Here is a 16560-nt window from a genome sequence, read left to right as displayed (position 1 = left end):
GAAATCATTTTCGGAGTCGAGACCATCTTCAACCCCATCTTTTTCCATACCGAAAAAGCCAGCTTCGGAGCCGAAAAAACCTATTTATACTGAGGAGCATGGACTTTCACAAGCACTTAAAGAAAGCCACAAAACTACTGAGGAGGACTCACAAATAGAAGCAATGGATGAAAGGCAAGCCAGGATTCATATCCATAAAGAAACTGCAGAATTTTAACCGCACCTCCTCCAAAACCAAAGAGGAAATTAGCCTTTCAGGAGGAATTGAACACTACACAGCCTCCAGCTAAAGTGCCAAAAACAAAGGAGAGCCCTCCACCTCCTCAATGTTCTCCTCCTCAGTCTCCTCCTCACTCTCCACATCTACTTATCTCTCTTCCTACCAGTCCTACACCTATGCAGTCACCATTGCACTCATTTGATTTGCAGCGGACAATGTGGATCCAGGGGATCTTTATGATCCAGACCTCATTTCAGACAATAACCCAGATTGCTATCCCTCTAAGCCTTCACCACCAGAGGATAGTACAGGCTACACTCAAGTGATAGCTAGGACGGCAACATATCACAATGTCACCATGCATACTGAGCCATTAGAGGATGATTTCTTATTTAATACACTCTCCTCCATGCACGCAACATATCAGTCGCTTCCTATGCTCCCCGGCGTGCAAAAACATGCTGACCAGATATTTAAAGAGCCAGTAAAGGCAAGGATAATTACTCCTAGACTGGAGAAAAAAAATAAGCCACTCCCTTCCCATCCTGTCTATATTATCCAACAACTACCTCCAGACTCAGTAGTTGTAAGAGCTGCAAGGAAGAGAGCAAGCTCACAGTCGTATGGTGATGCACCCCCACCAGACAAAGCGAGTCGGAAGTTTGATGCTGCAGGGAAAAGGGTGGCATCTCAGGCAGCCAACCAGTGGAGAATAACCAACTCTCATGCATTGTTGGCTAGATATGACAGGGCTCACTGGGACAAGATTACACATATAATCCAGCATCTCCCCAAGAACCAGCAAAAAAGGGCACAACAGATAGTAGAGGAAAGGCAAGCCATCACTAACCATCAGATTATGTTGGCCCTAGACTCTGCAGATACAGCAGCCAGAGCCATCAACACTGCTGTAACCATAAGGAGACATGCATGGCTTAGGTCTTCAGGATTCAAACCTGAAATCCAACAGGCAGTGTTGAATATGCCATTCAACCAAAAACAGCTTTTCGGCCCAGAAGTCAACACTGCTATTGAAAAGATGAGAAAGGATTCAGAAACCGCAAAAGCCATGGGTGCACTGTATACCACACAATACAGGGGATCCTTTCGTAAACTCCAATTTAGAGCCCAAACTGCCGAGGCATCCACGTCACAGCCAAAGCTGGCCTACCAACCTCAATACTAACAAGGTGGTTTCAAAAGAACTTATAGAGGCCAGTACCCCAGAGGCAGGGGAAAATATCAAACACCAAAACAACCCTCACAACAAAGTAAACAGTGACTTATGCCATTCCTTTCCAATTCACAACTCCCCTGTGGGGGAAAGACTGCAAGATGTCCACAACAATTGGCTAAACATTACCACAGACCGCTGGGTATTATCAATTATCCGCAATGGCTATTGCCTAGAATTGATACAAACTCCACCAAACATTCCACCAAAACCACACAGGCAATCCACAGACCATATCACTCTGTTGTAGGAAGAGGTCAAATCTCTATTAATCAAACAAGCAATAGAAGCTGTGCCACAAAATCAAATAGGGACTGGAGTTTACTCACTTTATTTCCTCATTCCCAAAAGGGATGGAACCTTAAGGCCAATATTAGATCTCAGAACACTCGATCTTTACATCCTGTCAGAACACTTTCATATGGTGACACTACAGGATGTTATCCCACTACTTCAGCAACACGATTTTATGGCAACATTAGACCTCAAAGATGCGTATTTTCACATACCCATCCATCCTGCGCACAGAAAATATCTCAGGTTTGTCATTCAAGGAAAGCATTATCAGTTCAAAGTGTTACCCTTTGGAATAACAACAGCTCCAAGGGTATTCACAAAATGCCTGGCGGTAGTCACAGCCTACCTAAGAAGACATCACATTCATGTCTTGCCATATCTAGACGATTGGCTAATAAAATCAAACAGTCATACACAGTGTCAAAACCATGCGCAATATGTAATACAAACCTTGCACACACTAGGATTCTCCATAAACTACCAAAAGTCACAACTACAACCTGCGCAAATTCAACAGTATTTAGGGGCAATACTAAATACTCAAAAAGCGCTTGCAAGTCCAAATACTCAAAGAATACGAGCTTTTCACAATATATTGGCACAAATACAGACAAGTCAACAGTACACTGTCAAATTAATCATGAAAGTATTAGGCATGATGGCATTGTGTATTGCAATTGTTCCACATGCAAGACTAAACATGCGGCCCTTGCAACAGTGCCTTGCACAACAATGCTCACAAGCACAGGGTCAACTTCAAGATCTAGTGTTGATTGACCGCCAAACATACATGTCCCTTCAGTGGTGGAATTCCACAAATCTAAACCAAGGGCGGCCATTTCAAGACCCTGTGCCTCAGAACATACTTACAACAGATACATCAGTGATTGGCTGGGGAGCTCACCTCAACAATCACAACATTCAAGGACAATGGGATGCCCAACACAAACAGCTACATATAAATCACTTAGAGCTATTAGCTGTCTTCCTAGCTCTCAAAGCTTTTCAGCCTCTCCTTATTCACAAAAATGTCTTGATCAAAACAGACAACATGACCACCATGTATTATCTAAACAAACAAGGAGGGACACATTCGTCCCGACTCTCCCTCCTGACTCAAAAATATTTGGAAATGGGCAATACACAACCAGATTCACCTGGTAGCACAGTACATTACAGGGATACACAGCCAATTAGCAGATGTTCTCAGCAGAAATCCTCAACAGACACCCGAGTGGGAGATTCACCATCAGGTACTTCAAAAATACTTTCATCAATGGGGAACACCAGACATAGATCTGTTCACTACTAGCGAAAACACAAAATGCCAAAACTTTGCGTCCAGATACCCTCATCCCCTATCCAAGGGCAATGCTCTGTGGATCAATTGGTCAGGGATATTTGCTTACGCTTCCCCCCCCCCCCCCACTCATTCCATTTCTAGTCAACAAATTGCGTCAAAACACGCTCAATCTGATACCCATAGCTCCAACGTGGGCACGTCATCTGTGGTATACAACACTTCTAGACCTGTCAGTAGTACCACACTCCAAACTCCCAAACAGACCAGATCTGTTGACACAAAACAAAGGGTAGATCAGGCACCCAAATCCCAACACACTCAATCTAGCGATTTGGCTCCTGAGGTCATAGAATTCGGGTATTTACAACTACCAACTGAATGTATGGATGTAATTAAGCAAACGAGAAAATCCACTATCAGACAGTGCTATGCCAACAAATGGAAAAGATTTGTATATTACTATCAATCGAAACAAATTGCCCCTCTTACAGCATCAATACAAGATATTGTATGCTATTTACTTCATTTACAAAAATCAAATTTAGCATTCTCCTCCATAAAAATACATCTCACTGCAATTTCCGCATATTTGCACAATATACAGCACAGCTCTTTATTTAGAGTTCTTGTTATCAAAGCCCTCATGGAAGGTTTAAAACGTATCATCCCACCCAGAACACCTCCATTTCCTTCGTGGAATCTAAACATAGTGCTTACGCGACTTATGAGCCCACCATTTGAACCTATGCACTCATGTCAAATGCAATTCCTAATTTGGAAGGATGCCTTCCTAGTCGCAATTACATCATTGCGAAGAGTTAGTGAAATTCAAGCTTTTACTATTGAAGACCCGTTCATAAAAGTACATAAACATAAAGTCGTACTACAACTAACCCTACATTTCTTCCTAAAGTTGTATCACCTTTCCATATCGATCAAACCGTGGAACTACCAGTCTTCTTTCCACAGCCAGATTGTGTGGCAGAAAGAGCTCTACATACATTAGACATTAAAATAGCTCTAATGTACTACATAGATGGAACAAAACCATTCAGAAAAAAAACAGCTATTTTTAGCTTTTCAAAAACCTCATACTGGTAACCCCATTTCAAAACAAGGTTTAGCAAGATGGATAGTAAAATGCATCCAAACATGTTACCTTAAAGCTAAAAGACAACTCTTAGTTGCACCTAAAGCTCATTCCACAAGGAAAAAAGGTGCTACAATGGCCTTCTTAGGAAATATACCAATGGCTGAAATGTGTAAAGCAGCTACTTGGTCAACACCACATACATTTACTAAACATTATTGTGTAGATGTTTTAGCAGCGCAGCAAGCCACAGTAGGTCAAGCTGTACTAATAACATTATGTCAAACAACTTCAACTCCTATAGGCTAACCACCGCTTTTATGGGAGGAATAACTGTTTTTTAGTCTATGCATAGCATGTGTATCTGCACCTACACGTGCCAGCGAACAGAAAATGTCACTTACCCAGTGTTCATCTGTTCGTGGCCTGTTCTGCTGCAGATTCACATGCACCCTCCCACCTCCCCGGAAGCCTGTAGCCGTTTAAGTTAAACAACCACTTGTACATATGTATATATATATTCTATTTGCATGGACATCTCTTTTCTTTATACTCTATTACTCCTACCTTACCCTCTGCAGGAAAACAATCTAACATGGAGTCGATGCCCATGCGCAATGGAGCCGAAGAGGAGGAGTCTCTCGATTCGGTGACTCAAACACTTCTTCGAAGAAAAACAACTTGTAACACTCCAAGCCCAACACTAGATGGCAGACGTATGCATAGCATGTGAATCTGCAGCGGAACATGCCACGAACAGATGTACACTGGGGTAAGTGACATTTTCATTATATATGTTTGATGGCATGTATATTGCCATCTAGTGTTGGGCTCGGAGTGTTACAAATTGTTTTTCTTCGAAGAAACCGGTTTTCTTTTTCTTCTAGTCACAGGATCGAGTGACTCCTCCTCTCGGTGATAGTGCGCATGGGCATCGACTCCTTTGTTATATTGTTTTCTTTTTGCCATCTGGTTTGGACGTGTTCTCTCTCGCTCTGGGATTTTCGGTTTAGAAATTCTCTGAACTTACTACCTTTTTCTCATACCGTTGGTATTGTTTTGAACGCTGTTTCCTTCTGCACTCGATCTGCTAATACCGTCGGGAACAAATAGCTGCCCTTTAGGGCACCCGCACCCTCCTCAGGCCTGTTCAGCCTACTGCAGCATAGGCTCATGGATCGGCCTCCATTCTGATTCTGTCCTCGGTGCCACGCCAAGTTTCCATACACCGACCAGCACTTGCTGAGCAATCTCTGCCTTTCTCCAGAACATTGAGTAGAAAGTTGTGAGGCGTGCCAGTCTTTTCGATCGAAGAAAACATTGCATGATCGAAGGGCAAGAAGAATGGAGATGGTGTCGAAACTCTCAGATCCCACCACCGACGTCCTTTACGAAGAGCAGGCATAAACGGCAGTTTTGATTCCAGACTCCGACTCTGAGCAGGATTCAGACAAGGACAGCCAGGCAATATCGGCAGCTCAGTACGCGAGTACACCTGTCCCAACACCAACAACTAAAAAATCAAGCAAGGCCTTGGGTGCATCACTGCTTTTTAGCCATGGTTCCACCTGAAAAGAATTAATCGTTGACCGACCCTTGGGTTTCGTGCCAAAAAAGGCCAGGGCACTCCCTCAACAGGCTTCCAAGCCTGTTTCGTGTCTGGGTCGAGCCGCAAAATGCAAGCCTCCACCTCCGTACCGGGTCGACGTCCCACAGCATTGGATCCGAAACAAGCTCGCTCTGCTTCGGTGCCGAAACACCTCAGTCCAACTTTGGAGCCGAAAAAATCAACCTACACAGAAGAAACGGGGCTTTCAACTCAAATGAAGCATGTGCCCAAGAAATTTAGGGATCATTCCTCTAAAAGCACAAAACATGCTTTAGAACATCAAATGGAAGAATCGGACATTCAACCCATTCTGGAGGATATGGAAGCAAACAAAAGATAATTCAAATCCAGAAAGAGACTGAAAAAATTACTTCTCCACCTCCACATACTAAAAGGAAACTCTGGATACTGCCCCACCACCGGCAAAAATCTACAAGGAAAAGCCAAAACATGTTGAGCTCTCTCCACCACATTCACTGCAACTTTCCTTTTCCACCACAACTTCTTACTCCACCACCACCTTCACCCACACACTCACACTTCCTCACAAAACGAAGAAAGGGGTGATTCTAGCTATACCTTAGATCCATGGGATATCTATGATTCAGATCCAATCCCATCCAACCATCTGGATTTTTATCCCAACAGACATCTCCACCTGAGGATAGTATAGCATACAACCAAGTTATCTCCCGAGCACATGCATACCATGAAGTGCAAATGCATGCAGAACCTTTAGAGGATGACTTCCTTTTCAATGACCTATCCTCAACTCATAAGAAATACCAGTGTCTACCAATGCTTCCTGGTATGCTTAAACATGCAGATGATATTTTCAAAGAGACAGTTAAAGCCAGAGATCTAACACTAAGAACTAACAAAAAAATATACACCTGCACCAACAGACCCAATTTACATTTTGCAGCAGTTACTGCCAGACTCTGTTGTGATCAGTGCAGCCGGGAAGCGTGCCAATAGTCTGTCCTCTGGGGATACCTCCCCACTGACGAAGAAAGCCGTACATTTGATGCAGCAGGGAAAAGAGTAGGAATAGGAACACAAGCTGCCAATCAATTCCCTGGCCCTGTTAGCAAAGTACGACAGGGCACATTGGGATGAGATGCAAGAATTCTTGCAATATTTCCCCAAAGAACACCAAAAAAGGGCACAGCAAGTTGTAGAGGAAGGTCAGGCCATCACAAACAATCAACTTAGGTCTGCTCTAGATGCAGCTGATACTGCAGCTAGAGGCATCAATACCAGCATTACCATTAGGTGACATGCTTGGTTGAGGTCCTCTGGTTTCAAACCCAAGGAACAGCAGGCGGTCCCTAATATGCTAGTTAACAAACAGCCTTTTGTACCAGAGGTGGACACAACTATAGAATTTTTTAAAAAAGATTCAGAAGCAGCAAAAGCCATGGGATCCCTTTACTACACCATTTCGGGGGTTCCTTTAGAAACCCACAATTTAGAGGGGGATTTAAAACCCAACCTACAGAGGCTTCCACCTCCCACTCAAAACAAGGACAGCAGTATTATACAAGGGGGTCATTCAGGGGCTCTTACAGAAGACAAAATTTCAGGTCTAGAGGTAAATTCCCTGCCTCAAAGGGTGCTTCTACATCCATAAAATAGTGACTTCCCAGACATTCCACAACAACATACATCTCCTTTGGGAGGCAGACTGCAACAATTCCATTCTCCCTGCAACAAATTACTACAGATCAATGGGTACTTTCAATTATCTACAATGGTTATTGCCTACAGCTCATCTCTACTCCACCAAACATTCCACCCCATTATCACCGGCTCTCTCTAGAACACACAGCTCTGCTCAAACAAGAGGTACAAGCTCTACTACTAAAGAAGGCAAAAGAAATAGTTCCCATCCCTCAACAAGGAACAGGAGTATATTTCCTATGCTTCCTTATACCAAAAAAAGATGGTACTCTCAGACCCATTCTCGATCTCAGGACTCTAAATCTATATATCCTGTCAGAGCATTTTCACATGGTCACTCTGACGCTTATGTCCACATTCCAATACATCCAGCTCACCCTAAGTATTTAAGGTTTGTGATAGCAGACAAGCACTATCAATTCAAAGTACTACCCTTTGGAGTAACAACAGCACCAAGTGTTCGCAAAATGTCTTGCTGTAGTTGCAGCAAACCTCAGAAGACAGCACATACATGTCTTCCCTTATCTAGGCTGGTTAATAAAAGCCAGCACCATTCAAAACTGTCAACAGCACACACAATATATAATCAATACCCTACGCAAATTAGGGTTCACAATCAATTACCAGAAATCTCACCTTCAGCCAGCACAAATTCAAACTTATCTAAGAGCAATTCTGAACACTAAGCCAGCATTAGCCTACCCAAATCTACAACGAATACAAGCGTTTCAGATTCCCATATCCCAATTTTAGGCCAACCAAACTTACACACTAAGGTTTGTCATTAGACTATTGGAAATGATGGCATCATGCATAGCAATAGTGCCCAATGCATGTCTAAACATGAGGCCACTGCAACAGTGTCTCTCACAGCAATAGTCTCAGGCACAGGGTCAACTGCAGAATCTAGTGTTGATGGACTGCCAAATTTACAAAACTCTACAATGGGGGAATCACACCAACTTATCAAAAGGGCAGCCATTTCAGGACCCCGTGCCATAGACCATATTCACAACAGATGCATCACTAACATGTTGGGGGGCCCATCTCAACAACCTTACAATACAAGGGAATGGAACTCAGTCCAGCAAACGTACCACGTAAACCACTTGAAATTACTGGCAGTATTCTTAGCCATCAAAGCATTCCAACCACTGATCAAATACAAAACAGTCTTAATAAGGACAGACAACAATGTATAATCTGCAAAAATGGGGGGACACACTCATCCCAAATGTTCCTTCTAGCACAGACAATATGAAAATAGGCAATTCAGAGTCACATTCAGCTACTAGCGGAATACATCCCAGGGATACACAACTAGCTAACAGACTTCATAAGCAGGATGCAGCAACAAATACCCGTATAGGAAATTCAAACGCAGGTTTTTTCAATATTACTTTGAAATGTGGGGAACACCAAACATAGACCTTTTCGCTACAAGCGAAAACGGAAAATGCCAATACTTAGCATCCAGATACCCACACCCTCAATCCAAGGGCAATGCTCTATGAATCAGTTGGTCAGGGATATTTGCTCATGCTTCCCCCCCCCCCCCCCCTGTTAATACTGTTTCTGGTCAAGAAAACGCGTCACACGTCCTTCACTATGATACTCATAGCTCCCATGTAGGCATGTCAACACTGGTACACAGCACTGTTGGATCTCTCAGTAGTACCAGACCACAAGCTTCCAAACAGACAAGACCTGTTGACTCAAAACAAAGGTCAAATCAGGCATCCGAATCCCAGTATGCTCAACCTGGCGATTTGGCTCCTGAGGTCACAGAATTTGGATACCTACAGCTTACATCAGAATGTATGGACATTCTAAAACAAGCACGTAAACCTACAACCAGGCAGTGCTACGCTAATAAATGGAAGCGTTTTGTATATTACTGCCAGCCTAAAAACATTGACCCGCTTAAAGCATCAGTACAGGATATTGTGTGCTAGTTGCTTTGTTTACAAAAAGCAAATCTGGCATATTCATATATTAAAATTAATTTAACAGCAATATCAGCCTACCTTCAAAACGGACTACATACCTCTCTGTTTAAAATTCCTGTCATAAAATCATTTATGGAAGGGCTTAAACGAGTCATTCCACCTAGAGTACCACCAGCTCCTGCCTGGAATCTTAACATTGTGCTCACAAGAATTATGGGTCCACCATTTGAACCAATGCACTCTTGCACTATTCAGTTTCTCCCATGAAAGGTTGCTTTCTTTGGTAGCAATTACTTCCTTAAGAAGAGTAAGTGAAATTCAAGAATTTACTTTAGAAGAACCCTTATTCCAAGTTCACAACCACAAAGTAGTACTTTAGACAAATCAATTATTTTTTTTAACCTAAAGTGGTTTCACCCTTCACATTAGTCAGTCGAATTGACAGTCTACTTTCCACAGCCACATTCTGTTGCTGAAAGAGATCTCCACACTCTTGATCTCAAAAGAGCTCTAATGTATTATGTAGACAGAAATAAAGACTTTAGAAAAACTAAACAACTTTTTGTTGCTTTCCAACAACCTCATAAAGGTAATCCTATTTCCAAACAAGGATTAGCTAGATGGACTATGTGTATTAAAACTTGCTGTCTCAAAGCTAGAAGGCATCTATTAGTAACTCCAAAAGCACATTCCACTAGAAGAAAGGGTGCCTTAATGGCATTCTTAGGAAATATACCAATGTCAGACATATGCAAAGCAGCCACATTGTCCTCACTACACTCATTTACTAAATCCTACTGTGTGGATATGTTATCTCAACAACAAGCAAATGTTTGTGAAGCAGTGCTTAAAACACTATTTCTAACTACTTCAACTCCTACGGGCTGACCACCGCTTACAAGGGAAGAGAACTGCTTTTCATTCTATGCACAGCATGTGCCTCTGAAGCTACACATGCCATTGATTGGAAAATGTAACTTACCCAGTGTACTTCTGTTCGTGGCATGTAGTGCTGCAGATTCACATGTGCCCTCTCTCCTCCCCGAACGCTTGTAGTCGTTGTAGTACTTAATTATGTAAATATGTATATACATTGCATGGACATCTTCTTTACTTTCTACATATATATTTGTACATACACAATTCTTCACTCCTTACTTTTCCCTCCTGTGGGAAAACAATCTAACAAAGGAGTCCATGCCCATGTGCACTTTCACCGAGAGGAGGAGTCACTCAGTCCTGTGACTCGAAGAAAAAGAAAAAAGGCTTAGTCGAAGAAAAACAAATTGTAACACTCCGAGCCCAACACTAGATGGGGATATATGCACAGCATGTGAATCTGCAGCACTACATGCCACGAACAGATGTACACTGGGTAAGTGACATTTTCCATGTGGCTGCACATTTCTTCGAACGTCATCCTGATAACACACCATATTTGTTCTTAAGACTTACAGGCCTATATGGTTTAGGATGGGTTAGTTGCACTCGGATTATTAATTCACACCTTGGCTCCACGTGCAAAGCTTTTTGGTTTCTTACCAGAACCTCATTGTTGAAAAGTCAGTGTTACAGATTCACACCAGCAGTGGATGCTTGTCTTCTACACTAATTGAGTAATTACTTCAAATAGTCTTCGGGTAAGTTCTTTATGTGGACTCATCAGTTTGTAGGCATAAGCTGAGCACCTACTCTGACAACTGCTGATTTTAGGGAGTGTCATGAGTGAATAACCTTAGTGATAAGTCTTTTGTATAGGACCAGAACCTTTAATTTGACTAAGTTCAGTAGTTCAGCTGTAGACCTCATAAAGCTTTCAAGATTGCCACGTCCACACACAAGTTCCTCATCTAGTCCAACTTTTAACTTTGCATTCTGCAGCTTGTAGCCCTACTTATGCCAATATAAAATCGGGGTCATAAATCCCAAATTGCGAAGGAAAAAATCGGGACTGTGTGAACTACTTTCCCATGTAACTTGGTACCTTGAGTAATCTTGACCTAGTAATACCTGATCTCTACTGCCATACTTAAAATGTGTTCTCTTTTTTTCATTCTCTCCATCCACCCTCTAGGTTTCTCAAGCAGGTCAAACTATCTGTCTGAGCGGCTTCATGGGATTGGACATTCCCCCGCCTGCCGGGCCACTCTGGATCCTAGGTGATGTCTTCATTGGCCAGTACTACACAGTTTTCGACCGAGACAATGACCGTGTGGGCTTTGCTAAGGCCCGATCTTCATAAGCAGCCTGGTCTTCACCCATGCACATGGCCAAATTACAACCACACCTATTTCAAATGGGTTTTCATGTTTTTCGAAATTAAGAGTGGCTGCGCTTTTAGACTTCCTAATGTTTCCTAAATATTGAGGGGTTGTTTTTGTGCTTCCTTGAACCATTACTTAAGATCCACAGTCTCGGTCATCTGGCTCGGACCAGGCTGTGGAGTAGATGCTGAAACAGTGGTCTTGTAGAAGTGTGAAAAATAGCTTGTCCGTTTGATTAATTGAACACTTGTACATTAAAGAATTGGATGCTTTTAAGAAGTCTCTAGGCCAGACCTAAAAGGAGGAATTGTCTACTGATGAAATACACCAATCCACAGAGCGGGATGCTGACAGGTCTTCCCTGGATCAAACAAACCTTAATGACTTTTAAAGTCTGAATTCGTAACGTGGTTAAAAGAACTGAGGAGTCTCCACCTTTGCTCTTCACATGGTGGCGTTTATGTGATACGATTACAACAGCACACATGTTGGTTGCCATGCAGATTCAACCATTTGAGCGAATTATCATAGTGTGCACTAGAGGTTTGCCAGAGCTTTAAAAAAAAAAAAAAAAAGGAAAAATTTTTTTTTTGGTGTGCGTTGTTTGAGGAAAAACACAGATTTGTGCACCCTATTAGAAATATTGTTTTTTTTTTCAAATGGTATATAAGCAAACACCTTCCTTTCACATTTGTCCTAATAACGCTCTCAAAATACAGCCTTAAGGTGAGAACAAAAGCCTTACTACACATAAGGTGATACCTCTATGCTCTGCCCCAGAATATTGCACCAGAGCGAGAGATGATTTTCTCAAAAGGCTGTTACCTCTGAAAAGCAGAGATTGTGAGGTATCGATCAACCTTCAGTGTCTTTGAAGAGAACCTTAGGGCTGAGACATAATCGCTTGTCTGACATGCATATTGTGACTCAGCCTGCCCAACCACACATTTCAGAGGAACCAACCGGTTCCAAAATCCTGGTCTGTACATTTTTCCTTGGGACAATCAGCCTCTGGTGATCTCGAAGCTCTGACAGAACTCTTAGGAAAGTTGTTAATTTTCTTTTGTTTTCCTATTGTTAACACACTGAGAAAAATGAAACTATGAATAAAGCAACTAAAGAATTGCTAAAATATAAATGTCTTTTTATATTATTTCCTCGGTTCGAGTGTAAAACATGCTAAACCTGAGAATCTGAACATGTGTGTACCCATAATGATTGTCCCAAAGCTTTGCTCTGAAAATGGTTCCAAACCACCCAATTTCCAATGCAGGTATTTGGGACATCTACGGGGGCGTCTTGGTATCTGTCTTCTCGATGCATCCTTGGAGGATGCACTGTATCACTCAACCGTGAAAAAGTAAATGCTAGATGTGAGCGATGATAGCCATCAAAACCAAACTGGTACCTTTGCTGATGGCCTAAAACAGAGATCAGCAATTTAGTCATTCCGCATGCTATAAACAGATCTCGTCAGAAGTCAGCCCTTGCAGCGTGACTTGATAGTAAAAACTAGATTCTGTTTACCTATAACCATGAGTTTATAAGAAACTGAACTGTAAATCAATGAAAATGAATATGCTGTTGTTGTTCGGTGCGGGTGCCTGACTCCTGGAGACTACTGAGAACTGTTATTTTTAGGGTGGATGTGACTAGAGGCAAATTGCTTTGTTTGCTGAAGAGCTGGTTCGAAGTTTCTTTAGTTTTCCCTTATCCCAGGCTGGGCAACAGGCTAGTTAACACTCCATGTCCCGGTGTCTGCAGGCCTCCCTTTCACCAGGCCTTCTAGGATACTTATGGTGCTACTCCCTGAGTTACATTCAGTGTTTTAAGATAATTATCCCTCTCAAATCCCAAATGTTCATTGTAGCAAATATTTTTTAAATATGTAATATTGAACAGATTTAGAAATTTCAATTAATGTCACTTCATTGTGCATACGACAGAAAGCACAACCATCCTCCTAACAACATGCCCACAGTTTCTCGCAAGCCAAGCAGAGTCCGCTCTTCTATATGGAATAAAGCCCGATCAGATTTGAAATATTTAATTACCTTATTTATTTCTCATTGTATTTTAGGTGTTTCACAAGGGCCTCCAACACTCCTGCAAAAAATTAAAGCATGTGCACCTCAGTATCTTGTGCATTTCCATCCTTTCCTGAAACAAAAATGTGGCATTTTCAGGGCTTCGTAGCTTAAACAATTGTGTATGTTTAATGTTAGCATGCCTTTCCAAAACAGTTCATTGCTTTTTCACTTGTGCGCCATTTTATATAGCTTTACATACAAACAGTTATCATGCGTATGCACTTAAGGTTCGTTATACTACATAAGTGGTTCCCAAACGTTTTTGACCTGCGGCTTCCTTGGCCTTCTGGCCATTGGCCGCGGCTTCCAATTATGTACCGTTTTTTGGCAGGTGTTGAGATGTAAGCCTCAGCTTGGGAGTACTTCCATTTTTCTCCATGAAAATAACTTGGATGAAGCTGATGAAGGTATTAGAACTATAGATGTAATCCTATCCTATCCACTGCGGAGCCCCATGCAAAGTCAACTGATTGAAGGGACACAGGGTTCTTGGAGAAGTGAACTGTTACTCTACTGTGATGTAGTGCTCTTTTAAGAAGCGTGTCTTTATCTCGTTCCTGAGCAGGGTTTGTATTGTCCTGATAAATACAGGAATGTTGTACCAGAAGCTGGCTGCATTGATAGAGAAGGTCTGCATCTGCTGTCTAGCTTGTTCTTTCTTTTTTTTTTTACATTATTGCCTCAGGTCTGATGGTACCAGGCTGTCCTTGTATCCTTGGCAGTGTGATCCTTGAGACTGAGTTTCGTGTCCAGGTTGAATCCAACTAACTTGGCGTTGTGTGAAAGTTGGGGTCTGTATTCGTCCTGGTTCATGCTGTTGACTCAGTTTTGCACTAGTTATTGCTTGTTTTACTTGGCAAATAACAGCCCCTTATGGGCTGAGCTTCAGATCAAAACTGAACATACAGTTCTGAATGAGGGCCAGACTTTGCTTGTGATGTAGAATGCATGGAGTAGAGGACACTTTGAAGTAATATGACCTTTCCTCAGCAGTGCCGCGTGAGTGCTAGGCTGTAGTACTGAACTCCTCTTTGGTGTACCGAGAGCACCCTAAGATGTACATGCGCACACACACCCCCCTGTACCACTAATGATCACACCTATTAATCCCCCATGAAGGACCTGGAGTGAGTGCAAATAACATCTTCATTGAGGGCTGAAGATCAACTCGTATTTATACAAACTGTGTCCCTTATTGCACCCACATAGATAAGCAGCATACATATCAGTGCATAGACGTGTTTGTGGTGAACTATATACCTTGGTGTACACATCTACTTGCAATAAGATGAGCTATGCCTTAGGGTTCTTGGACTGAAAAAAGCAAGGTTTATATTTCACCGTGCTTCTTGTTTTACCACTCTTTAAAACCCGTATCTGGCAGGGAACAACCAAAAGCTTATGCACATATCGGTTTCCCTGCCAAGCCCCATCAAGTGCACAGGTTAAATGTACAGATTGCTGATCAGTCAAAAAGACGTGTCTAATAGGAAAGTTCCATGCCTTGAGCTATGCTATATATAACGACGAGTGCATTAAGGAAAAATCAGATTTCCTTAAAGGTAACAGCATTGCCTTCACAACTTCACATCTCGTTTGAGCTCATCTGGTAAACCACTAATTGTGTAAAGACATGCGTGCATGCGCTTAAAATTCAAATGTTTGCAGAGTTCCCATCAAAAGGCTTGCATTGGTGATTGTGTGAGATGGGACGTATGAACTGGGCAACAACATCAAGAAAAGAATGAGGACTAGACAATACCAGGGGACTACGTGCCTCGGGCCATTTGCAAAATAAACTGCTTCCTTTATGCAAAACAAAGGAAAACTTTTAACCAAGTTTTCTTCCATAAAACTAGGCATTTTTAAGCCATGACAAACAAACAAAGCCGATTGAAGCCGTTCCAAAGTATAAATCAGATCACAAACATAACCAGCATTTTCATAAAAACCCTTCGGTGCACTTTTGATAAAGTTAATTAAAGTTTTGCTAAGGAAAGGCTGCACTCCGATGTAAACAATTTATAGAGAATCGAGTCTCCCAGCCCACTAATATATTACCGCACTGCGCTAAGCTAAGGACATTTGCCTATTTATCTTGGCTCAAGTGCCCACAGAAATCAAAACAGGTGGTGAACGTGTCGTGGTTCCCAAACTGTGTGCTTGGTGCACGGCGCCCCAGGCGAGCGTGGATGGTGCACAGCGATACCATGGCGCACAGATTGGGAACCACTGTAAGACGGGCAAAAGTAGCCAGTTACAAGTAAGCAGGAAAGGCACTTCATGGAAAATTCCTCAACCAACAAGCAGGAAAAAAACTTTGGTGAGGGCAGCTTGAACAGCCCATCACAGTGGAGCTGCTGCCAGTCCTCTTGAAGCTCACCTGCCGTTCATGATGTCACAGATAAAGGCAATTCCTCTATTGTAGCGCTTCCAGGCTTTCTGGCTAAGAGATATGTATGGGTTTAGTGTGAATAAGTTCCTATTACTGTCAGGTTGTCATTATCAAGGTGGATGTGTAGCTGGACACCTCATAGCAATCTAGATGCAATAGACCAGCTACCACAGCAAATGTTTCCAGGCTGGCCTGGGAGGTTCTCATCCCACCTCTATCCACACGTGAGCCAATGCAATGTTCCACTGCTTTTTGTTCACCCATTGTAAAGGTGTCCTTACATGTTTAATGCTTGCGTCCATTCCTCTGTAAATATTCAGCATCCTCCTATTAAGAAAACGCCAGTTTATTTCTGTAAAATTGATATAGCGGTGCACACTGTAATAATTATGACTGTATGCCATAATTCGGAGAGAACATTTGCCT

General features: G+C 42.3%; 1 protein-coding gene across 1 annotated transcript in view; it reads left to right on the top strand.

The window, feature by feature from the left end:
- The window catches only part of CTSD (cathepsin D), a 62681-nt gene extending 49894 nt beyond the window's left edge, over positions 1–12787 (top strand). Inside the window, exon 9 of the mRNA XM_069223160.1 lies at positions 11460–12787. Within this exon, the coding sequence (XP_069079261.1) occupies positions 11460–11627 (168 nt within the window). The 3' untranslated portion in view covers positions 11628–12787. The remainder of the gene's footprint in view (positions 1–11459) is intronic.
- The last annotated feature ends 3773 nt before the right edge of the window (positions 12788–16560 follow it).

This window comes from Pleurodeles waltl, chromosome 3_1 (genome assembly GCF_031143425.1).
Source record: "Pleurodeles waltl isolate 20211129_DDA chromosome 3_1, aPleWal1.hap1.20221129, whole genome shotgun sequence".
NCBI lineage: Eukaryota > Metazoa > Chordata > Amphibia > Caudata > Salamandridae > Pleurodeles > Pleurodeles waltl.
Note: the sequence above shows the minus strand (reverse complement) of the source record. Positions and strands in the feature narration are given on the sequence as shown.